Source organism: Pipistrellus kuhlii, unplaced genomic scaffold (assembly GCF_014108245.1).
Source record: "Pipistrellus kuhlii isolate mPipKuh1 unplaced genomic scaffold, mPipKuh1.p scaffold_m20_p_4, whole genome shotgun sequence".
Classification (NCBI taxonomy): domain Eukaryota; kingdom Metazoa; phylum Chordata; class Mammalia; order Chiroptera; family Vespertilionidae; genus Pipistrellus; species Pipistrellus kuhlii.
In genome coordinates this window covers 36,579,360-36,605,083 of record NW_023425540.1, presented here as the reverse complement: position 1 = coordinate 36,605,083, position 25,724 = coordinate 36,579,360, and the positions used below count along the sequence as shown (strand labels likewise).

The 25,724-nt window shown below is 43.3% G+C and overlaps 1 protein-coding gene and 1 non-coding gene across 4 annotated transcripts; both read left to right on the top strand.

The window, feature by feature from the left end:
• Positions 1-12,741: 12,741 nt before the first annotated feature.
• On the top strand, positions 12,742-23,462 carry ZBED3 (zinc finger BED-type containing 3). 3 transcript variants are annotated; one of them, XM_045571614.1, is made up of 3 exons: positions 12,755-12,868; positions 15,061-15,149; positions 22,528-23,462. In XM_045571614.1, the coding sequence occupies exon 3, from the start codon at positions 22,542-22,544 to the stop codon at positions 23,223-23,225; it is 684 nt and encodes a 227-aa protein (XP_045427570.1). In that variant the 5' UTR covers positions 12,755-12,868; positions 15,061-15,149; positions 22,528-22,541; the 3' UTR covers positions 23,226-23,462. The 3 variants fall into 3 exon arrangements, with proteins under 3 accessions (XP_036266477.1, XP_045427570.1, XP_045427569.1); XM_036410584.2 differs by lacking the exon at positions 15,061-15,149 and having other exon boundaries at positions 12,742-12,868; XM_045571613.1 differs by lacking the exons at positions 12,755-12,868; positions 15,061-15,149 and adding an exon at positions 18,264-18,370.
• Positions 17,769-17,906, top strand: LOC118704041. The gene has a single exon (XR_004983270.1). It is a non-coding gene; the product is annotated as a small nucleolar RNA SNORA47 (small nucleolar RNA).
• Positions 23,463-25,724: the final 2,262 nt, after the last annotated feature.

The following is a 25,724-nucleotide window of genomic DNA, read 5'->3' as shown; positions in this document are numbered from 1 at the left end:
TCTGCGGACTGAAAGGTCCCAGGTTCGATTCCGGTCAAGGGCATGTACATTCGTTGCAGGCACATCCCCAGTAGGGGGTGTGCAAGAGGCAGCTGGTCGATGTTTCTAGCTCTCTTTCTCTCTCCCTTCCTCCTCTCTGTAAAATATCAATAATATATATATATATATATTTTTAAGGTGGTTTATTCAAAGTAATGTCCATTGCTAGCTACACATCTCGCCCATCTTTCAAGTAATTTGTGGATACCATCCCAATAGAGCTTTTTTTGTTTTGAGGCAAACCATTCAGAAGCCAAATTTTCAACTTCTTCATACATTTTAAAAGTGCATGTGCCATTGATCGAAACAAGTGGTAATCTGAAGGAGCAAGGTCTGGAGAATATGGCGGGTGGGTTAATACTTCCCAGACAAGATCTTTTAATATGTCTTTAACTGATTTTGAAGTGGGTCATGGTGCTTTATCATGAAGCAAAATTACTTTGCCATGTCTTCTGGCCCATTCTGGTCGTTTATGATCAAAGCGTGGTTCAAATTGATTATTTGTTGTTGGTAGCGATCAGTATTAATGGTTTCACCTGGTTTTAGAAGCTCATAATACACCAGACCTTCCTGATCCCACCAAACGCAGAGCATTGTCTTCTTTCTGAAGCGATTTGGCCTTGCAATTGATGTTGATGGTTGACCTGGATCAACCCATGATTTTGTGCATTTGTGATTCTCAAGATAAATCCACTTTTCATCACCAGTCACAATTCAATGCAAAAAAGACTTTCTTTCGTGCTGTTGAAGCAACATTTTATTGATGACTTTTCAGTTTTCCATTTGTCTTTTGTTCAGTTGATGTGGCACCCATTTTCCTTCCTTTAAAATCATTCCCATTGCTTGTAAATGACCAGAAATTGTTTGCTGAGCAACATTTAATCTTTCTGCAAGTTGTTTTTGAGTTTGACACACATCTTCACCCAATAATGCTTGTAATTGTTGGTCTTCAAATTTTTTCAGTTAACCTAGTTGTTCTTAGTCTTACACATCGAAATCATCACTTTTAAAGCATTTGAACCAAAGTTCACAAGTATCTTGAGATGGAGCATGTTCACCATAAGCTTCCTGGAGTTTTCAGCAGCACTTTTCTTCAAAATAAAGTAATGAATTAAAACTTCCCACAAATACTTTTTTTTGGCACAAAATTTGGTGTTTATAAGCATAAAAATATCGATGTTGTTAAAACCTTCAGCAAATTTGACATATGAAGTTTTGAAGCTTGCTGTCAATACAACAAAATAGCATACATATCAAATCGCATATTATCAACATATATGTAACTCCCTCCATCTATTGGGGAAAAAAATCCACCTGTACACCTAGTAGATGCCTTTTATTAAGGTTAAGGCATTTCTCTTCTGTTTCAGAATGGCTGAGAACTTTTATCACAAATGAATGTTGAATCTTATCAAATGTTCTCAATACATCGATTAGAGGAACCCTACCTGTTACCTAACTGTGGGAGGGAATTGGCTGAATGGTAGGTAGAGTTAGAAGGGCAGGGGAAGGTGGTATTATCTGAAATACCTGGATACCTGATGGCCTTGAAGGGGGTTGAGTAGAGGTCACCTGGAAGTCCCTATTGCCTCTGATTCAAAAGCAGTTGTGTACATAGCACATCCTCTGAAACTACTGATTCTGTCTCAGTTGGTGGTTTACAACTGGGACCCATTCCCCAACTCTCAGAGCACCTCATCTTGTGATGTCCCTACAGAGTCTCAGTTGGCATCCACTCCCTCTCCTCCAACAAACAGCAATCGTGACATCTCCAACATGCAATTGGGGGTGCAAATTACTTACTATTCACTGGCAGACCTTGTAATTAGCTATTTAACTTTCAGGTGCCAAACCCAATCCAAATCTATTTAACAGAGGACAATTAATTAAACTTGACTTTCTCATTAGAAATCTATAGTTTCTCTAACCCTTCCTTCAGGCCCTGGATTCCATGTGATGAATGTCATCTTATAATTTGTCATATCAGTGATATCACTTTATTTTCTTATACTACTTGATACTATTGAATACTTAACCTGTTAACCGGGGAGTTCCCTTTTTAATGACGCAACCTGTAACGGGTGCGTACTCTTTCACTAGGACGTGTCAGTACGTTACGCCCAGAGGACATAATTTCATATTATTTTTTTTATTTATACTTAATGAAAATAAATTAAATATATATATATTTTTCGTTTATTTATATATATAAAGCACAAAGGAAAATACAAAATTACAAAAAAATAGAAAAGAATACTGACAAAAAAAAATGGACACATCGAATTAAAAAATTATAAATTTTACAAACAATGATAAAGATTACAAAAAATAGCCGAAACCGGTTTGGCTCAGTGGATAGAGTGTCGGCCTTCAGACCTAAAGGTCCCAGGTTCGATTCCAGTCAAGGGCATGTACCTTGGTTGCCGGCACATCCCTAGTGGGGGGTGTGCAATAGGCAGCTGATCGATGTTTCTCTCTCATCTCATCGATATTTCTAACTTTCTATCCCTCCTCTTTCCTTCCTCTCTGTAAAAAATCAATAAAATATATTTTTAAAAAGATTACAAAAAATATATACCGTCCCTCTGGGGGCGCAACATATATTTCAAGGACGTATTCATACGTCCTACCCGTTCCCGATATTGTTTACGTTTGACGTATTTATAGGTCCCACTCGGTTAACAGGTTAAAATGACTTTGCAGAATGACAAGTTTGAAGGACAAAACACTGGTCATGTAATCATTAAAATATATTGTGAAATAGCAAGAAGCAGTTAAATGTGTTTAATAATTCACTTCTATCACATCAGCTTTGAATCATTTTCAAATCTCTCTTGGCCGTCCTCCTATATGAATGGTGCTCAAAGTTCAGAAGGTATTATATCTCCCGGCAAACAGTTTACGAGCAGATTCCTGGACCCTCCCCTTACATTCTGAATTGGCAAACATCTCTCATTTCTCTGGCTTTTCTGGAGGCACTCCAAGGGATTCTGACGTCAGGGACCCATGAGCACCTTTGGAGAGGCTCGGACCCCTGGTGTTGCACCTGCTTCTGCTGTCCAAGTGCACAGAAAACTCCCAGGCGGAGGTGGGATTGAGCTGAGCATCCAGGAGGAGCTCAAGGGCAGGCGTGTCCTGGGTTAGCTACCATCAGAGTCTACCCTCTGCGATTTAACTGAATAAGGACCCCACAGCCCCAGGAATGAGGTGCCAGGTCACCATCAATGACAGGGGTGAGCATTCTTGAAACTAAGCTAAGGATAAGACTCTTTCGTTTGCCTTTACAAAGTGTTTAACTTTTTAACTGCCTTGCTGTCCTTCCTGACCCACTGGTCGAAGTTTCCAGGGCCTCTTCTTTGTTCACTATACAAACAACTCCTTATATTTTGTAACAACTCCTTATACTTCGTAGTGGGATTAGAGAATCATGGAATCCCAGGACCAGAAGAAATCACTGAGCCTGCCTCATTCAACCTGAATATTCACCAGCAGGGGGATAAATAAACAAACTGTGGTATGTTATATAATGGAAAAAACTTAGCAATAAAAAGGGAGAATCCACAGATACATGCAAAAACATGGGTGAATCTCAAAACATTACGATAAATAAAAGAAGCCCAACACATTCCATTTACTATATGAAATTCTAGAAAATGCAAACTGATCTATAGTTAGCGGAAGGCTAATCAGTGGCTGCCAAGGGGTGGGAAGAAGGGGATGTTAACTGAACAGGATATAAGGAAACTCTGGGGGGTTGTGGGAATATCCTGTACCTGGCCTGAGGTGGGGCTTACATGGCTGCATACATTTTTCAAAATCCATCAAATGGTACATTTAAAATTGGAGCATTGTGCTTTCTATAAATTGTGCTGTAAGTTTTATTTTTTAAACACTCAACCAGCTGCCCATTGTCCCCTAGGGCACAGGTTTGTAAAGACAGCATTAGTTTACTGAGGACCTTCAAGGAAGAGATGTACTGGGCTCCCAGGCCTTCGTGTGGTTTCTTACTGCCAGAGAGGACTGGCCCCAAACGAGGCTTGGACCAGAGGCAGGCGTGAAGTCAGCTCTGTGCTCGCCCCACCCTGGAACCCCACTACGCTTTCGAGGAAACGAAGGGTACTACCTCCTCAGCAGGAAGCTCAGCTGGTCTAAGGAGGTGGCCACCAGGCTCCCAAAGAAGTTAAGGAGAAGGGCAGAAGGGTGCTCGGAAGAGAAGACACCTAGTCCTTCCTGCTTCATAACTCCGGAACAATAACCATCACTCGCTGCGACTCACTCCATGCCTTCTGGAGTGTTACCTCATTCAATCACAACCCTAAACGTAACTCCTACTGTGCCGGTTTAGAGAGGCATAAAGCAGAAGAAGCAGAGAAACAGAAACCATCCCAAGCTTAGACTGGTGTATGGCAGAGCTGCACTTAGGCCTATATTCTCAACTGCAACACTGCCTCTGCTGGTGAGCCAGCTGCTCCCATGCTCATGCCCGTCCTCCCTCCCCCTCCTCGCCAGGCCAGAGGAGCACACAGGTGGGGGCAGGCCCAGAGGACGGTGCTCAGGGCGAAGAGGACCCAGGCCCAGGACGCAGAGTCCTGTTCTCTCTGTTCCAGCTGCACCGAGAGCACCCAAAGTTCAGGATCCTATTAAGTCATCTTCTCTATAATTCAAACACAGAAGTACTCTTAAGAGACACGCAGCATTCCGGTTATTCCCATGAGCTATAAATATGTAATTTATGGGGGAAATGGGAACTCTGTGTCACGTTCAAATTGAGAACTATTTGAACAAAGGGGGAAACTATCCCACCGTATTGAGTCATGGGGGAAAATAACTACAGTCTATCATACTAGTAAATAGGAATGTAAAAATAGCTTATGTTTGGAAGTTCGCATTAAATGTTCATGTGGCCTTGAGCTTATTTCAAGTACTTTTCATTAAGCATTTTCATTTTTACAACCTGATAAGTTCCCCCCACATTAAACCAAGGTCAAATCATGTTTGATGCCAGTTTGGAAAAAAAAACCTTAAGATCAATGTGTTCAACTCCCTTTGAAAAGAAGAAACACAGGCAACTGTTCTTTAAAAACAAACGCACCCCCCAGAGGTCATTAGTCACTACGGAACCAGATCCTTGAGGGTGCGGCTCATGGCTGATGTTTCTTTCTTTTTTTAACTTATATTGACTTTATTGGGGTGACATTGGTTAATAAGATTACGTAGGTATCAGGTAGACAATTCTGTAATACTTCATCTGTACTGATTTTTCTTTGGCTTGTTCAGAGCATGAACTTCACTGCTGGGTGAACACCTCATTTTCACTTGCCCAACACTCTTTCTTTTCTTCTTCTTCTTTTTTTTTTTTTCCAAAAGCAGCTATCTTTTTATTTTGAAAACCCCCTCCACCACTCCAACATCAAGACCAAGTGAGAGCCGAAACCGGTTAGGCTCATGGATAGAGCGTCGGCCTGTGAACTGAAGGGTCCCGGGTTCGATTCCAGTCAGGGGCATGTACCTTGGTTGCCGGCACATCCCCAGTGGCGGGGGGCGGGGTGTGTGTGCAAGAAGCAGCTGATTGATGTTTCTCTGTCGTCAATGTTTCTAACTCTCTATCCCACTCTCTTCCTCTCTGTAAAAAAAATCAACAAAAATATATTTTAAAAAAAGATCAAGTGAGAGCAGCCAAACCTGGCATCCTGACCACATAGGTGAGAAAGCCAGCCACCTGGGTCTCTTCGAGTCCTTTCCCAGATTTTTTGAATTTAAACTAAAGAAAGAGAACACAGCTTGGAACGTGTGTGTTGGCCGAGTGGGCAGTCTGAGAGAAAGAGCCCTAAGTCTCTAACTCCCCCAGTCGGGTTGCTCCCACAGCCACCAACCTCATGCCCTCTGGGGATTTGGTTGCACGTGAGATCACAAGTCTCAGACGAGGCACTCGTGGTCTCCCAGGACCTGTGGTCTGCTTTCATTCTTCTCAAATCCAAAGTAAAGTCACAAAACCAAAGACCTCTCAGCTGCCATTTGTAAACCATTAGCCATACTTTCCTGCTGCTCTTCTGTCTCAGGTACTCTACGCGGTATTTCACGTAATTTATCTCAGTTAACCCTTACAACAACCCTGTAGACTATCGAGGAAGGTATTATGTATCATTATCCCCATTTTACAAAGGAGAAACAAAATCAAAATTGGAGGCCCAATTTTTTTTGAGATCTATAATAATGTAACTTGCCCACTTTCACACCATCACTAACTGCTCCCATTCCTCTGAGAGCAACCTGTGAAGGGAGTATGGAATATCTAACCACCAAGATCAGGTCACTGCCTAGCCTAGATCTGGATTCCTACTTAATCCTTCCTGTAGGTGTGAACTAAAAATAAATAAATAAATCTAAACTAAAAGCCTGATGCAAATGTTCCAGTGTTTTAAAAAAATGGAGCTAGCTCAGCCAGCCCATCAAACTGGAAGTATCATCCACACACAAATACTGATCCTACACATGGGCACCAGCTGGGCCTACCATGAAGAAAGAGCCTGAGATTTCTACAGTACTTGCCTTTGTAAAAATATATTTTTTTTCTATTGTGGTAAAATATACACAGAACTTACCATTTTAACCCCTTTAACGTGTACACTTGAGTGGCATTAAGTACATTCACTTTGTTGAGTAACTGTCTTCACCATCCATCTTCCCAGACTGAAACTCCGTCCCCATTAAGTTCCAACGTCCCGTTCCCTTCCCCCAAATCCTGCCCCAGCAGCCACCCTTCCACGTTCCATCCTTATGAATGTGAATACACTCACTGGGTACCTCATTCAAAGCAGAATATATGCTTTCAATAGTGACCTACTATTTGCTCAGCACTCTGCTGGGCTTTACGGGGGAGAATACATAAAATATGAGATCTGATTCTTGCCACTCAGGTCATCATAGTTGAGGTGTAAAGACGAGGCTAGTTTCTAAGAAACAATATATATGTGCATGATATCGACTTCGAGGACAGGAGATATTCAGATGAGAGAGATCCTTGTAAGCTGGTATAGTCCAGGAAGTCTTCATAAGAGCACTGAGAATGAGGTTTGGTTGAGCAGAGTGGAAGGTTCTGGATGAACAATAATTCACAAATCCAGGCAGGCTGGATCATCACGAGGAGAGCCAGCCAAAGCCCGTGGGCCACAGCATTCCGACCTGGTTTCTGAGGGCAGGATGATAAACCCGAGGCCTATGGGTCAGACTACTGCTTGTATTCCCAACTCACCCATACGATGGTTCCCTTTTCTCCCATTACAAAAGATAGAGAAGAAAATCAAAGGTTTTCTTTATGATTACCTCAGAAAATAACCAAGCCAGCTCTTTTGGACAAGTGTGTCTTTTTCCTTTGGCAAAGGGAGTTAGTAAAACCTCTGGAGCTTGCATGGAATGTCTGACCACCAGGGTCAGGTCACATCAACCCGGACCACAGCTGGGGTCACAGACGCCTGAAGTTGTGGTGAGTGGGATAAGCCTCCAGATGCTCACTCTCATCGGTTATTCTGGTCATGCTGGCCCTTTAAACACGCAGCATGGAATCCTCCCGCCTCCACCGGTACCCCCCAGCCCTTTGAGCCAGGGGCCAGGGGAGCAGCACCTGTCAAAGCTGTCTGTGCGGGTTCCTCCTGCCCGCATCCCTGCCCACGTCTCCTCCTGCTGGTCTGCTTTCCAAGCATAAGCCTCATCTGTGGGTGAGAACAGGAGGCCTGCAGTGCTCTCACTCCTAGGGCCTTGTCTTTTCTGTTCTTTTTTCATCACCTTTTCTCTTTCTTCCTTTTAGGATATGGCAGGGTTTTTTTTTGTTTGTTTGTTTTGGTTTTTTTTTTTGTTTTTTTGTTTTGTGGGTGTGTGTCTGTGTGTGTATTTGGTTGTTGTGTGGGGGTTTTTGTTTGTTTTGGTTTTTTTGTGTGTGTGTTTGTGTGTGTGTGTGTGTGTGTGTGTATTTGGTTGTTGTGTGGGGTATGTGTGTGTGTGTGTATGTGTGTGTGTGTGTGTTTTTATGTGTGTGTGTAGGAGGGTGGTTATGTGTTTTTTTTTAAAGGAGTCTCTGCTTTTAGACATAAACATCCGTGGTATCCCACAGCATGTAGGTCTGAAACTAAATATCCTTTCCCCTGTATGTATGTTAACAGAAGTTGCAAGTGTGGGGCTAAGTGAAGCCACCAGGAAGTGCACCATGGCCCTTTGCGCGGCACTGTACCACCTTAGGAGGAAAAAAAAAAAAGTGAAATGGCAGCAAGTTATCCTGCCTGGATCACCTGCAAGCCCCACAACCACCGGCATGGAACAGCCTATGGCACACTTGGATGCTGAAAAGGCATTGAAACTCTCAGATAAATTCTTACACTGTTTCCTCCCAATAGTTCTGAGAAATGTCTAAGGCCTCTGTGAGAAGTCCCAGGGGAAGGGAGCCATTTCTTCCTGCTCCCAGGGTTTCCCGCTCATGCCAGGGCCCGGGAAAGTTCCCCGGAGAGCCTGCCTCCAGAGCTGAGCACCACGGAGATGTGCCCTTTGGGCAGGAGCCCGTCTCCTCAAACACACCACCGCAAACCAATGCGTTTATGACTCCACTCTCGTTTATTACAACCTGCTACAAACCAAGCAGGTTGAATCTTTAAAACATCTCAGTTCTGGCCCACAGTACTGCAACAGTCTATCTATATCTAGTCTGCTTTGTTTTGTGTTTTGTTTTGTTGTTTTTGTAAACTCGTCCTCCATACATCCCTAACGTGGTATATTTAAAATATAAATCTCACGATGTAACTCTCTTGTTTAGATTACCTTCAGGATAAACTCCAAGCCACGCTGTTTCAAGCAAAAAGAGACTTGCATTTATATATAACTACAGTGAAAATGTCAAGTTTCAAAGATAAATTTTTAAAATTTCATAAAGTCTCCAAGCCAAAAGTCAACCAATGAAATGGACATAGAGTCTATATTAACATTTTTCTAAACATTATATAACAGAAAATGATAAAGTTGAAAAATGAGGAAGTTGGGTCCGGAAAAGCCTGAAAAAGGTGAGGATTAAAAACAGTTCACCAAGTGAGAATAACTTATCTTATAATCGTAATTATAAGTATAAAATAAAGACAGAATTTAAAAGACATACAATTATTTGTAGTTTTTTTAAAACCTCTTTATTTTGGTGTGCATTTCTTTCATTACTCTCCCTGTTCTCCCAATCCTGCTTCCTCTGATCACCTCTCAAATTACCTGCTTCTAGCCCTTGTCCTAATCACTAAATTTCAGGGAACACAAGCTATGAAAACAGGTCCCAGAGTAGCCCGAGAAAGTAGACTTAAAGTCTCCACCAGCCGATCAGGAGTGAGTATGCAAATTAACCCGACCAAGATAGCTGCTGCCACAGAGGGAGCAGGAGGCTTGGGTTTCCCTGGCAAAGCTTCCTGCACACCCTGGCTGTCCCTGGACTCCACTCAAGGCTACAAAGTTTCAATTATAGAAGATAAATCCCAGATACCAGGGCCTCCACTTGGGTCACCAGGGGGTGTGTGGCCAACCTGCAAACCACCACAGGCCAGATGCCCAGGCCACTTCACGCCCCAAGGGAACCCCCACCCTGATCCAGGACACCCTTCAGGGCAAACCAGTTGGCCTCCACCCATGCACCAGGCCTCTATCCTAATAAAAGAGTAATATGCAAATTGACCATTGCTCCAACACACAAGATGGCTGCCCCCATGTGGACACAAGATGGCCACCACAAGGTGGCCAGCAGGGGAGGGCAGTTGGAAGGGACCAGGTCTGCAAGGAAAGGCAGTTGTGGGCAATCAGGCCAGCAGGGGAGGGAAGTTGGGGGCAACTGGGCCTGCAGGGAAGGGCAGTAGAGGGGGGATCCAAGCCTGCAGGGGAGAGCAGTTGGGGGGGACCAGGCCTGCAGGGGAGGTCAGTTAGGGGTGACCAGGCCTGCAGAGGAGGTCAGTTAGGGGTGACCAGGCCTGCAGGGGAGGGCAGTTAGGGGCAATGAGGCTGACAGGGGAGCAGTTAGGCATCAATAAGGCTGGCAGGGAAATGGTTAGGGGGTAATCAGGTTGGCAGGCATAAGCAGTTAAAGGCAATCAGGAAGGCAGGCAGGCAAGCAGTTGAGAGCCAGCAGTCCTGGATTGTGAGAGGGGTCCCAGATTGAAGAGTGTGCAGGCTGAGCTGAGGGACACAACCTCCGTGCACAAATTCCGTGCACTGAGCCTCTAGTTTTATATAAGGAACTTTGAAACAAATTCTCCATGGATACTGGGGGATTACTATAGTTAAGTTTTGGGGTAATAACTTGAATTATGGACAAATTTCTAGAAAGATAGCAAAACTGACTCAAGAAGCAATAGAAAATTTGAACAGAACTATGATAAATAAAGATACTGAATTAGTAATTAAAAAAAAAAAAAAAAAACTACTCATAAAGAAAAGCCTAGTTCCAGGTAGCCTCACTTTTAAATTCTACCAAATATTTAAGGAAGAATTAATAATACCAATTCTTCACAAACTTTTCCCAAAAACAGAAGAGGAAGAAATACTTCTCAACTCATTTTATGAAGTCAGTTGTACTCTGACACCAAAACCAAACCAAACCATCAGAAGAAAACTACAGACCAAAAGCACATATAGAATTTACTGAGTGTGGCCCAAGTATACAGCTCTGTAATTTCATGGTTTTGAGGTAATTTCTATAAATAGTTTTCTATAACTGGGCTTTTGGTAAGAATTAGCACATTTCAAGGCTATAATCTCTGGCAAGAATCTGGAGAGTAAATATTCTGCACTACCAATAAAATGCATGTCCTCATTCTTTGCCAACTTCCAGGGCAAGGGATAGAAATGAGGTCTTCTTATGAAAATTAAATGTTATTTATTTATAGTTAAATGCATGATGAAAGTTAGGGGAACTGCCACTATCAAAACAAGAACTGAATAGCATTTTTTTTTTCTTGCTGCAAATAGAACAAAGAATGTAGGGCAAAGAAAATTGTTATTACTAGTAGGTATTTGAGATGTATCTATAATTTGATTTAAAATTTAATTTAAAAGAACAAGAAAGATATTTTGGGTTATAAGAAAGCACTGAATCAAACACAGAAGAGACAGGCTCCTTTACTCTAGACTTTCGAGATAAATCCCAAACACACTCTTGTTAGGGAAATAAACATAATCCCATGAATCCAAATCCTACCCCTTTTCAGGTCTAGGAAAAGGGAGTTAAATGCTGCCACTTTCAAGAAGAGTAGCTGTTCTCAGTGTTGTGTTCCTCTCCCACCATTTCCACTTTCTTCTTGGAGTTACGTTTGACTGACTCTCTTACTGAAATAATGGTCTCTTGAATCTCCAGATTCTTATTTAGGTTCGGATAGTGCTTTGCCCATAACCAGCACTTTCTCTAAAAACTGTTCTATGAACTAATGGAAGCAGCATGTATCTCATTACATTGTCAGGTTAGAGCCACATGGGTCTTTAAGGCACTCAAAGTAAAAAGTCTCTAGTTAAGGGGATTACCAGATACAATAAACTTTAAACATTTGCTTATGAGATGATTCAATTATACTAGCTGCTTTTCTTTCAATCAGATGTCCACCGTCAGAAAAATATTGGATAAAAATATTAACCTACTAGTTAACCTTCATATTACAAAATTATCCCTTTGAAGACACCCAGCCAGTTTCTGCTTCTGGAACCATTCTTGGATTGGTAAGGCAAAACTCCTTTATAATGGACTTTGAAACTCTACTTTCCAGAAAGGATGAGGTTAAAAAAAAAAAAAAAATTCCCTGAGCCAAAGCACGTAAAGTGAATTATATTATTGTAACCAGGATCCCCTGTCCTCCTTTTAGGAGGATTACACAATCTCTGCCCACGTCATATGATTTACAAGGCTTTCTTTCTTGTGAGAGGAGTATGCGTGTAGGCCCCATTGACAGCAGGCTTTGTCATGTGACTCGGTTTGGCCAAGAGAATGTGAGCTGTTCTGAGAGTGGAGTGACAGGGACGTGTGAGAGCTGACTGTTCCATCTCCAGAAACTTGGCAAGACACCTGTTTAACTGTCAGTTGCTTGACATCGGCCACAGTGGGAGTATTTACATCATGAGAACAGCGAAGACTACAAATCAGGACTCCTCCCCTCACATCTCAGTTGGTGCCAGCACAGTGAGCCGGTCCCCAAAGAGTTGATCTTTCAGCCTGGGATAAAGGAAACCGGTGGCCTACAGCCAACGCTGCCAGCAGCAGCAGCACAGGCAATTTGCTTGAAAACATGAATCTTCGTTGTAAATCGTAAATCACTAAATATAAAGAATCAAAAGCTGACTGATATACCCATGCACCCTGCCCATCTTCATCTGTCCAGGCCTTGGTTAGGAAGATTCCTTCTAACTCCTGGTGCCATCACACACCTAGAACCTGGAAGGATAAGAGCTGCATTCAGAGACCTGAGATAGGAATCCAGGTCTTGGAAGCTTAATGGAAAAAGGTATGGAACAAAAATTACATTTAACAAAACAAAACAAAACAAAACAAAACAAAAAAATCACTAAACTGCTGTTTCATTTCTGAACTTGGCAAACAGTGGTCTTTCCCTCGTGGATCTGGATCGTTTAGGGGGGACTCCTCCGTCCTTTCCACGACAGTTCCCACGTTCCCGCTCCCCCATTCACCCCCATTCACCCCCAGACGGAAGCGGAGCGCTGCGCCTTTAAGGGGCCCAGCGGAGGTTCCTGCGCGGGACGGCGTGGCCGCGAGGATCCTGGCGGGACCGGTCCGCACCCCCAGCCCGCACCCGCCACGCTCCGGGACACCGGTGTGAGTGTGGGCCTGGAGGCGGGTGTGGGAGCTCTGGGCCGGACTGGGGCTCGGGCAGGCCGGGGGAGGGGGCGTGCTGGAGGGGGGAGGAGGAGGGGAGGCTTGGGGACCCGTGGCCTGGGACCCCGGTGAGCGGAACCCAGATGCGCCCGGGGTGTCCCGGTCTCGGGCTTTGCATGCACGGGACGGCCGTGCCTGCCTTCGCTCTGGTCCGCTTGTCCTTAACATGCACGCGGCCCAGATTGTGCAGAAAAGCACCGTGCAGTTTCTTTCAGGACCTCTTTTTTCTCCCTCACTGCAGTACGACCTCAAAAAAGTTACTAGTGAATACTGATCCCCTGCTCCCCCTTTGTTAACATTGCCATACAGCGGTCAGACTTTTATAATAGCAACATGCAAAGCTCTCTCCGATTGAGATTTCCTTAATGTTTCCCTCTGTGGGGAGGAGAAACCCTTTAAGAACCCGCCTCCCCTCCTCTTCCCCCTTCATGGTGCTCAGACAAAAGAATGTTCTGACCCTTTGGGAGTATACAGGACCAACTTGCTGTAACTACTCACACTAACCAAATGCCTGAAACTTACCAAGCACGCTTTTTTTTTCCCATGAAAGAAAAAAATTAATTATCTGCTACCTTCTGAATTTCTAATTAGCCCAGACTACAAAGACTGGGTGTGTTAAAGAACTTTTGTAGAAACAGCTTAATAAATTGACATAATGAGGGTTATTTTCTGCACTTTTTTATTAATGGGTTATTTGTACACACCCGTTTTGTGCAAAAATAGCTGGAGGCAACCCACAATAAAAAGTATTTAACAATATGCAAAAGGGCCGAGAGCCCAAACCAGTTAATTCTCAATTTAAAAATCTTGGTGTCACAAAGGCCTTCAAAGTGCAGCTTAAAATCCTTCCAATTCATATTAAATTACGCATAATAAAATGGATCAACACCCTTCTTTTTAAGGAACATATATATTAAGTATAATTTAAGTAATGTAGGATTGAAATAAAGGTCCATTTTAGGACAGAAATTTATAATTTTCATTTTTTAAAATGCATTAATAGAGAAAGAACATTTCTGAGCCCTTTGCCTAATGGTAGAGCTATCCAAGAGTCTGGTTGATGGAATTTAGAGAACATCTCTGATTTACCAGATAAATAGCTGTGGGTCCAGTAATTTTTTTAATCCTTATCTGAGGATAAGTTTTTAAAATGATTTTTGGAGCAAGAGGAAGGGGGAGGGGGAGAGACATAGATGGGTTGCCTCCCCGCCACACACACACACACACAGGGATCGAACCTTTTATTATACAGGACGACCCTCCAACCAACTTAATAAATTTTCCACAGTCCATGTTTAATCTTTTTCTAAACATTTTCACACTTGTCCCTTAATTCCCTGACCCACAGTTTGGAGGCATTTTTACTTGCTTTTTAACTTCATTTAAGTCTTCAAACTGGTGATTCCACGCTAATTTTTCTAATGGTCTGGATCTCTTTATAAATAAACGAATACAAAAGATTAGGCTGCAAACTAATATTCAGCAGAGATAGACAAGGAACAGAAGGATGAACTTTGGTTTCCTTGATACTTCCCTTGTCAAGGCTAATTATTTGTTTTAATTATTATGTTCTGCTTTAAGTCACTAGTGGATGAAGTAGTAAATGAAAATGTTTTTAGACAAGTCTGTGTAGATTTCACAAGAGCGTGAATTTCTCAGCTAAGATCCAGACTCAATCTACACGTCATTGTTATAACTGTGGTGGATTAATCCAACCAAAGAGATTAGTTTGACTTGTGGAAGAACCTAGAGAGCTGCAGTCCATGAGTTACTGCCTTTTGAGAACATTGCCTGATCCTTTGTCCTTTAGCCTGCCTCCTATGTTGTATTTGTACAAGCATCTATAATAATCTATAATAATAAAAGCATAACATTCTAATTAGACCAGACGTCCTTCCTTCTGAACAAAGCCACCGAGGGCGGGGGCAGAGGCAGAGGCGGCCCCCGCAGCGGTGGGGGCCAGCGCCTTCGTACAAATTTAGTGCATTGGGCCTCTAGTTAGGTATAAAATAATAAACTTTCATGGGTGGTTTATAGGATGATTCTCAATGTTAGAGACATGTATAAGTACAATCATATTTACACAAATTACTCATCCAGGTTTTTATCTTTTCCCTTATTCTCTATATTAGCATTCAAGGAGATCATACTGAGGAATCTGGCTTTTAATCTGATAGGTTATTAGAAGAATAGAACTTCTTCAGAGAACTTCAATGCAGAGGTAATTAATGTAGATTTATTATCTTACACCTCATATTCCTTTCAAATAATGGATACTTAATGAAACTCACTCACAGGAGAGTTCGGAGTCATAGTACCAACAATACTACTTTCTCCCCTTCCATGGCATAACTAAAATTTACTTTCCCCCCCGCCGTGAAACCGGACTAAAAATTGTCTGCTGTTCATTTCATGCTAGGAGTGCTTCTGTTTTAATTTCAAGTAAATTTATTTTAAAATCTGAGGTTGGGAAGAACTGGAGCTTTATGAGTCAGCACAGTGGTCATGTATTTTTGTGGATTTTGTGGGGAAGGACGGGTGCCCAGCCAGCAGTGTCTGCATGACCATTTGTGTGAGGGCCCACAAGGCCCATCCCTTCCCTCGTGTGGACACAGTGGGATGGAATCCATCCCCCTGCCTGAACTTAACCACAGATGTCAGAACTACTGCCGGAAGCATTTCCCACCACCAAATGGCGAGCTTCCAGAGGGCAGGAACTATGTGGTTATCCTCTTGGCCAAGCAAGCACCTGACCCTGAGCAGGTGTACAGTGGGCATTTGAATGACAGAGTAAATGGATGTAAGCAAAATAATCACATTCCTTGGTACCTTTCTGGTGGTTTAAAAACTGTTGGAAGGAAAATTTCAGGGGCTTCTTATTTATTGTTTTCTTGTTAACGATCTGGTTCACAGATGTGCTTTTTTGTTGGGTACTTGATAAGGAAGAGATGCATATTACAGGCTCCAGCTAACCAGACCTCCCCACCGTCTTCTACCTGAGGGATGAATTTAGGAAGTGAGACTAAATTTGGCTGGGGAGGGGGCAGTGGATTTGTGATTCTTTTTTTATTTGCTTTTGTACTTAAGAATCCTCATGACAATTTTTCCAATGGAAACTACCTATTTACTACATTGAATAATAGGGTGTCAAAAAGAAACATACCACTGCCTTTTAGCCACTGAGAACTTAATATGGGCAGCAGGTTTGAACAGTAACTATTGGTGGATTCTTTTCCTCATGCCTTGTATTTATATAGCACTAGAGAGTCCAGCAACGAGTCATTTGTGTTGTCTGATTTCAGCCACCGGTTTAAGAGGCAGGTAATCTTACCATGTCCCTCTACGGATGGGGATAGGGACACTCGAATGAGCCGGGTCTAAGAAACCTAGAGTCAGGCTCATCGCCTCCCCTGGGTGCCTGCTCTGTGCAGGGAGCTAGGTGAGTGCGGTGGGCTGCTCCCCCGTGGCCTCCTCCACCTCCTGTGGATACAGAATCCCCTCCTGCTTGGGCACAGCACCACAAATCACCCCAACGGAACCCCCTCCAGGGCCAGGTGGCACTATGCCCATAGGCCTGTTCCCTCCAGCCTCAGTAACTAAGGCTGCCTAGCCCTGCCTAAGCTCACATGCATGAGGAATGTTTTATTTTTTTTATTCATGTATTGGTCTTGCTATATACATACACCACCTAAACGTATACATACGATCATATGAATGCTTAGTGCTTTGTTCTTTTCCTTTTGTGTTTACCTCTCCCCTTTCTCTCTCCTTTCACATCAGATGTCACCTCCTCAACCTATAATGTGTGTCCTTCCTTACTTTTCTTTAATAATAATGAGATCATACATACTTTTCTGGAACTTTATTTTCCTCAAAGAAACTGAACAGTTCCTCCAGAAATTCCTCTAGGTCAGTGGTTGGCAAACTCATTAGTCAACAGAGCAATACAACGATTGAAATTTCTTTTGAGAGCCAAATTTTTTAAACTTAAACTTTTTCTAATGCCATTTCTTCCAAATAGACTCGCCCAGGCCGTGGTATTTTGTGGAAGAGCCACATTCAAGGGGCCAAAGAGCCGCATGTGGCTCTCGAGTTGCAGTTTGCCGACCACGGCTCTAGGTCATCTGGCAGAGCTCCAATCTATCCTCTTTAATGAAGGCATAATACTCCATTGAAGTGACCATGCAATCTTTAACCTGGCCATTCTTCTGCAGATAGGTATTCCCTTGTCTCCAGCTTTTTGCTGTACTAAATAATACTATACTTAAAAAAAAAATAAAAAAATAAAAAAATCCCAATACACACAGCTTTACATACCAGTGCTTCTAGTTCTACAGAATAGATTCCCACTGGTGGGATCCTGATCACACCTGTTTTTAATTAGCAGAGATTACCAGATTGCTTTCCTAAAAGCCTTCACCTCTCCACTAGGACTGCAGGAGCACCCCTTCCTCTGCCTACCTCTTCCCTCTTGTTCCTGTGATTCTGTTACCTAGCGCTTCCCTGGGTGTAAGTGATGCCATGCACCTTTCACAAGGGTCCTGGCCATTTGATTTTGTCCTGGTCCTTTGCCTCCTCATCTTTCTTGCCCAAGTTTTATTGGGTGTTTGTCTCTTGCTTTTAAGTTTGTTTGAGTCCCATGTGGATTAGAGCGTGGCTGAAGAAGCTGGTTGATGGGAGGCTGCTCTCCCACTGCACTTACAGGGGTGGCTGCAATGAGCTCAGGGGTTGTTGAGTAGAGCTGGGCTGGCTGCTGTGACCTTCAGCCACAGGTTACTGGTCACTCTTTAGCTACAGTGTGTGAACAGGAGATTGTACTGAACCAAAATGTAGCTGTGTGCGGAGGACTGAGAAGGTGGGGCAGTTCTGTACCGTGCTGCCTTCCACTGGTTAAGACCTCCAAGAGCAAAGACCTGCCGAGGTAGACGGTGTCCCTCTGTCACCTGTAGAGGGGCAGCACTGAGCTGGCCAACATCTGTGGTACTGCTTGTCCTGGCTCAGGAGAGGCGTTCCACTGAGTCTAAAGGATTAAGACATCAAAAACAGTGCTTTTTACCCTTGTTTCCCTTTTTACCCTTAATTCTTTTCTTTTTTTTAATATATTTTTATTGACTTCAGAGAGAAGGGAGAGGGAGAGAGAGAAACATCAAAGCATCAAAGACCAGAGAGAATCATTGATTGGCTGCCTCTGGCACGCCCCTTACTGGGGATGGAGCCTGCAACCAGGGCATGTGCCCTGACCGGGGATCAAACTCACAACCTAGGTATGTGTCCTGACTGGGGACTGAACCCAGAACCTTTTGGTGTACAAGACTATGCTCCAACCAACCGAGTCACCAGCCAGGGCTCCACCTCAACTCCTGTAACAGATGGCATTCTTGTCACTGGCACTCCTCTAGGCATCCCAGGTTTTGAAGAAACCCAGAGACATGTTGCAAGGAGGTAAAGTATGACAGTAATTGGTCACCTCGGGCACTGTTAGGTGTACATCAGGAATGATTACTCTCAGACTTGGGCACAAGTAAGAGAGTCTAGGTTACGTGCAATTTTCAACCCCCAGCTCAAGAAAGCATATTAGAATACAAAGTGATAGTCTTGATATTATAGAAAAATCTTTAAATCTTTTTTCATATGTAAAATAAAATAGGGGTCCATTTTACCATTAAGTCCAGTAATTTTTATAAAGGAGCTGTGGGAAAGATAAGATTCAAATGTAGGAGGAAACAGAATTGTAAAAAAAAAAAAAGATAAAAGGTGTACAAAAATTTTAAGGCAAAGATGGATAACAAAAAACATTTCTAAGACTAAAATCTGGTTCTTTTCACTAACCATAATGTTTACTAACCATAAAAAAAAATTATCCTGAAGGTGGTCTGTGACTCTCCTCCTCATCCCCCAACTTCCACTTTGGGGATTTTAGTAATTTAATAAATCTCTTGGGAGAAATCTAGCCTTTAATTTCTAAAAAGCTTTTATACTAATTGGTCATCATGAGTTACCATATTCAAATCAATTTCTAATGTATTAGGAAATATGTAACTGGCAATTTCTTTTGTTAGAAGAGGCCTGATACTTATCTATTTTTTTATTTTTATTTTTTGCTAATTCTTGTAAATTCATTATCTTTTTTCAAAATCTGAGAGATATATTAAACATCATGCCTGATCCTAAGTGGACTTGCTTGATGGGAAAAGGAATAATGAGGTTTTAGAAAGTGGTAATTCATCTGTAGCAAGACTATTAGCAATGGAATTAAAATTTGAAAGTAAATTATATTAATATAGCAACTATTTTTCCTATTCTCATTTTTGTCTTCAGTTGCATTTAATGAGAGAGATTCTGACACTATCCCCTCACTGCTGCTGGTTCAAAACCTGACAGTATGAGCTGGCGTTAGCTGTGTCACTGTGCACCATTCTCCCACCTTGGCCTTAATTTCCCCCTGAAATAAGTCCTCAGATGAGTTCCAAGGGTCGGTCGTGTGTTCTCTTATTTTCTTTACACTTTCAAAGCAAGTCAGTCCAGAATCACACACTTGGCCCTTTGTGAGGTTATTTCCTAAAGAATAAACTTCACCTTTTCGATCCTCCCTTCTGTGCTGGGTTATTGCAGTGGTAAACGGTTTTCCTAATAGAAAGGAGACTTTGCAATGATAGTTACTGTGTTGTGTTTGGATCCCTTTAACAAATGTTTTGTTAGACAAAGTAAGAGGCTATTATTTTTCTTCCTTAATTAAAAGTATTGACCGAGCTATGTGTCTTGCAACTTTATACAGAGGAGGCCATTTAGTTGGAATGAACAACCTAGAAAATTAATTTTATTTTATGGCTCAAGCACCTGTTAGAGCAGTGGTTCTTAACCTTTCTAATGCCGCAACCCTTTAATACAGTTAGTTCCTCATGTTGTGGTGACCCCCCCAACCGTAAAATTATTTTTGTTGCTACTTCATAACTGTAATTTTGCTGCTGTTAATGAATCGTAATGTAAATATCTGTGTTTTCCGATGGTCTTAGGCTCTACAGCAGCAGTTCTCAACCTGTGGGTTGCAACAGATATTTACATTACGATTAATGTGATGTCCAGGTTTCCCAACACCATATGCAAGAATAAAATAAAAGTCGATTAAAGACTGCCCTAGCAGGTTTGCCTCAGCTAGAGCGTTGGTCTGTGGACTGAAAGGTTCGATTCTGGTCAAGAGCACATGCCCAAGTTGCAGGCCAATCCCCAGGAGGCAGACAATCCATGATTCTCATCATTGATGTTTCTATCTCTCCCTCTCCCTCTCTGAAATCAATTAAAAATTTTTAAATGGATTAAAAACTTCAATGTAAGACCTGAAACCATAAAACTCGTAGAAGAAAACATAGGCAGTAAACTTTGACATCGCCCTAGCAATATTTTTTATATGTCTTTTTTTGTGCAAGGGAAACAAAAGAAAGACAAATGGGACTACATCAAATTAAAAAGCTGCACAGTGATGGAAATCATCAACAAAACAAAAAGATACCCTACTGAATAGGATAAGATAATCACCAATGATACATCCAATAAGGGGTTAAATCCCAAAAAGTATAAGGAATCTATACAAAGTAACAAATAACACACACACAGAAAAATCAACAATCCAATTGAAAAAAAATAATGAGATCATACATACTGTTGAGGGTAGAGGACCTCAACAGACATTTCTCCACAGGGGACATACAGATGACCAATACACATGAAAAGATGCTCAACATCATTAATCATCAGATAAATGCAAATTAAAACCACAATTTATAGCTACAGTTATATACTCATTGTAGCCTGAGATATAGCTTCACACTCGTCACAATGGGTTACATCATAAACAAACAAGTATTATCAGGGATGTAGAGCAGAAGGAACCTTTGTCGGATTGTAAATTGGTACAGCCACTATGAAAAACCGTATGGAAAACTCCTAAAAAAATTAAAAATAGAACTACCGTATTACCCAGCAAGTCCACTTATGGGTATTTATCCAAAGAAATCTAAAACACTAATTTTAAAAGATATACACATCCCTATGTTCACTGCAGCATTGTTTACAATAGCAAAGATATGGAAGTAACCTAAGTGTCTGTCCATGGACAAATGGATAATGAAGAGGTGGTATATATATATGTATAGTAGAATATTACTCAGCCAGGAAAAATAGTGAAATTTTGCCATTTGTGACAACATGGATGGACCTGAGGGGTATTATGTGAAGTGAAATGACAGAGAAAGACATACCATACGATTTCACTTATATGTGGAATCTAAAGAACACAATAAATGAACAAACGAAATAGAAACAGACTTGTAGATACATGACATTTTGATGACTAGCAGATGGGAGGGGGGTCAGGGGGGTGAAAAGGGAAGGTTTAAGATGTGCAAATTGCCTGTTATAAAACCAATCACAGGTACCAGTAATATTGTAGTAATTATGTATGTTGTCAGGTGGGTACTAGACTTATCAGGGTGCTCACTTCCAAAGCTACATAAATGTCTAGTCACTATGTGGAACACCTAAAACTAGTACAATATTGTATGTCATCTTTAATAGAAAAAATAATACATATATTGATACATTTACACATACATACATACACACACACAGTCTGTACATAGCTAGTTATTTTCATTTAAGAAGCTTGGCTTCTCATTTTTAGTATAAGTACTTGTTAGCTGGGCTCCCATTTGCTTTCTAAGAGAATTCTCAGTTAATAAAAGAGGCCTGGGCATTCCTAACACACATTCTCCTGCGCCCTATTCAGAACAATAATACTGAAAAAGAATCCCAGGTAGCCAAAACTGGTTTGGCTTACTGGACAGAGCGGACTGGAAGGTCCGGGGTTCGATTCCAGTCAAGGGCATGTGCCTTGGCTGCAGGCACGTCCCCAGTAGGGGGTGTGCAGAAGGCAGCTGATCGATGTTTTAACTCTATCCCTCTCTTCTTCTCTGTAAAAAAACCAATAAAATATATATATTTAAAAAGAATCCCAGGTAGCCAAAACTGGTTTGGCTCACTGGACAGAGCGGACTGGAAGGTCCGGGGTTCGATTCCAGTCAAGGGCATGTGCCTTGGCTGCAGGCACGTCCCCAGTAGGGGGTGTGCAGAAGGCAGCTGATCGATGTTTTAACTCTATCCCTCTCTTCCTCTCTGTAAAAAAACCAATAAAATATATATATTTAAAAAGAATCTCAGGTATCTACCCCAAACTAACCATGGGATTTTTATCTGTAATAAAAGGAAGACATGGTGGGGGGATAAAGACAATTATGTGAGACCATAATCAATAAAATAAATAATTTTTTTTAAAAAGAAAACTTCTGGGAGAATATAATGTAGGTGAAAACATTATTAGGGCTTATCTTAGGATGCTATGTTTAGGTATTATTATCTCCTTTTCTATGTTTTGTATTTTTACCTATAATAAACACTTATTGCTCTTATAAGTAAAAAAAAAAAAAAAAAAGGAAGACATGGTTTCTTCCCAGGCTATCTATAACCATAAATGTGGTTTGAGTGTGTGCACACCTATGAACATACATGTTTGCCTTGTTCTTACCTCTTTTCCTCTCGGTACGCAGCCGCTCTGGAGAGGATGAAGAGCGAGGAGCTGGCGGTGGCCATGGAAGAGACCTGCGGGGAGGAGGACGCGGCGGGGGCGCCCGGTGACGCTTTCCCCGGCCTGGCGCCGGCGCCTCCCGGCCGCCTGGGGGCGCCATACTCCGAGGCCTGGGGGTACTTCCACCTGGCCCCCGCGCGCCCGGGGCAGCCGTCGGGCTACTGGGCCACCTGCCGGCTGTGCGGGGAGCAGGTGAGCCGCAGCCCGGGCTCCCGCGCGGGCACCCCGGCGCTGTGGAGGCACCTGAAGAGCGCGCACCGGCGGGAGCTGGAGGAGGGCGCCGCCCGCCGCTCCCCGCCCCCGGGCCCCGGCCCCGGCCCCGCCGCGGCCGCCGAGGGCGACTGGGCGCGCCTGCTGGAGCAGATGGGCGCGCTGGCCGTGCGGGGCAGCCTGCGGGAGCGCGAGCTGGCGCGGCGCGAGGCGGCCGTGGAGCGGGGCGAGCGCGTGCTGGAGCGGCGGCGCCGGGCGCTGCGGGAGGAGGAGCGCGCGGCCGCCCAGGCGCGGCGGGAGCTGCAGGCCGAGCGGGAGGCGCTGCAGGCGCGGCTGCGGGAGGTGAGCCGGCGCGAAGGCGCCCTGGCCGCGGCCCCGCTGCACACTCCGCTCAAGGAGGAGCCCGAGGGGCAGCGGGACGGCTCCACCGTCACCAAAGTCCACCTGTAGGTTCCGGCCGCTCCCCGTGTGGCCGGCGGACCAGCGTCCTCAGCCTCACCTGGGAGCTCCTTCTCAGAACTGGAATCTCCAGTGGAGGGCTTGGAAAGCGCTTCGGAAGCCTGTGCGGAACCAAAAGTCAGTTCGACCCCGCAGCCACCTAGGGAGCCTGGGAGAGCAAGCTCCAGCAGCCCCCCTTGCTGTTGGCGTTTAGTTGGCGCCCGTGCTGGGAGCAAGTTTTCCTCTAAATTAAGCTGACCAAAGGTCCCGATTTTTAATTGGGACTTTTTTAAAAACGCCGCGGGACACATTGTTAAAAAATCGGGACCTCTGGTCACCTTGCTCTAAATGCCTTTGGAAATGAGAGCTCCAGCAGCCCCTGGAATCTAAGGTCATCTGAGACCTTGTACCTGGTGACTCTGAAAGGACAAAAGCTTCTCACCCGCCATGTGCCTGTTACACCCCCAGGACAATCCATGAAAAGGATAAAGCAAAATAAAAAATAATTTTTCTACTCATTTCCAAATGAGTCTATCTTTGATGAGCAGCCTTTGCCCAAGACCAAGTTCTGAAAAGGGGGGTCACTTCGTTTCCACGACTTATGCTTATCTCACGCCTCGCCTCAGCAGTACAATCCCAAGAACCCCCGTTTCCTCTCCTCCCCAGTTTGCACACCGCGTGCAGCTTCGTCTGTTTCACCTCAGCCAGCTTCTTTCCCATTTTGGACCCAGGGGCAGCTGTAGTCAATGTTCCCACTTCCTGCCTCCTGACTAGCAAAACATGACTGCATCCTTCATTGCTATGAAGGCGCTTCCTTCCCCATCTGTTTCCACAGTACTTGCATGTGTGGAAAGAAGCCTCCTACCTGAGGCAACCTCCTCTCTGTTTACATCTATTCCTTTTTCCACTTTCACCGGCTCTTAGCTCCATTAGTGTTCTTTCCCTCTTAGTCCCTCCCTTCTCCCCCCCCCCCCCCCCCCCCCCCCCCTTCCTCAGAAATGCCCAGTTTCCCTTGTACTGAAAGAAAGACTTCCCCCAGGGTGGATGCTCTCAACTGAATCACCATCCAAGAGAGTCAGGTAGTCCTTGCTGCCCATACTTCCTCCCCATGGTCAGCTTTCCATGCCACACTGGACTCTTAAGCCACCACAATCTCAGTGGCTGAGTGTGCTTATTTATTCAACCTTCATTTTGCTTAATCTCTCCTTTGTTATGTGGGCCTTGCTTTTCCTCCAGAGAACTGCTTTTCCTGGTATAGACTAGTTCCCAAACCATTTTTTAGTTTTATTCTCATTTTTTTATATATACTGAAAATTTTCAAACATCCAGAAAAAGTTGAAAGACTAGTACAATGAATACCCATATATACCCTCCACCTAGACTGAATAATTGTTAACATTTTTGTCATACTTTTTCTTTCCTCCACCCCATACATATGTGATATTTTATCCTTAAGTATTTCAGTATATATCTCCTAAGAATAAAGACATTGTTCTACATGATTACAGTGCAATTATACCTAAGAATATAAATAATTTCCTAATAGCCTTTAATATAAAGTCCTTAATCAAAAATTCCCCAATTGTCCCAAGAATGTCTTTTTATCCTTTAAAAAACAGGGATCAAAATTAATATATTATTTTGATTATAACCTATATCTTTTATTTTTTATTTTTTATATTTTTATTAAGAATCCCAGCCATCTGTCTTAAAGAAAGTCCTATATCTGGTTTTGTTTGTTTCCTTAAGCCAGTGGTTGGCAAACCACGGCTTGCGAGCCACATGCAGCTCTTTGACCCCTTGAGTGTGGCTCTGCCACAAAATACCACATGTGGGCGCGCATGTACAGTGCGACTGAAACTTCGTGGCCCACTGCAGAAGTGGGCTTTCGGCCTGGGCGGGTCTATTTTGAAGAAGTGGTTCTAACGCCGAGCCACACTCAAGGGGCCGAAGAGCAGCATGTGGTTCACGTTACCAACCACTGCCTTAAGCCAATTTCTACACTCATTCTTAGTTTATCTACCTATAAGCTGCAACGATCACTTTGGTGCCAATGACGCCCAAATACTGCCAACCTTGAGTGTTCTGCCCCCACCTGTCCTTTATAGCCAATCAATCCCCTTTTGCCTGTTTCCATCTGTACTTGCATAACTGCCACTGCAGATGGAAAAGGCAAATCTCATCTCCGCATCCTCACCCTCATCTTTATTGTACTCTTAAAATGTATCAGGTACATGCACACTTTACATGGGTCCTCTCACTTTATTTTCATAGACGCTCCATGGGGAGGTACTAATATGCCTGCTTCACAGCTAAGGAAGCGGACATAGACAGGAGTTAAGTAGCTTGTACAAGAAGCCTGCTGTTAAGTATTATAGTAGAACCGAGATACAAATCCAGTCTTAGCCTCCAGGTGCCAGGCTCCTAGCTGCTGTATTGCCTCCCTTATTACTGTCACCTGGCTGACACTTGTTTGCTTCCTAACTCCAATTTCATGTAGAACCATCTGTG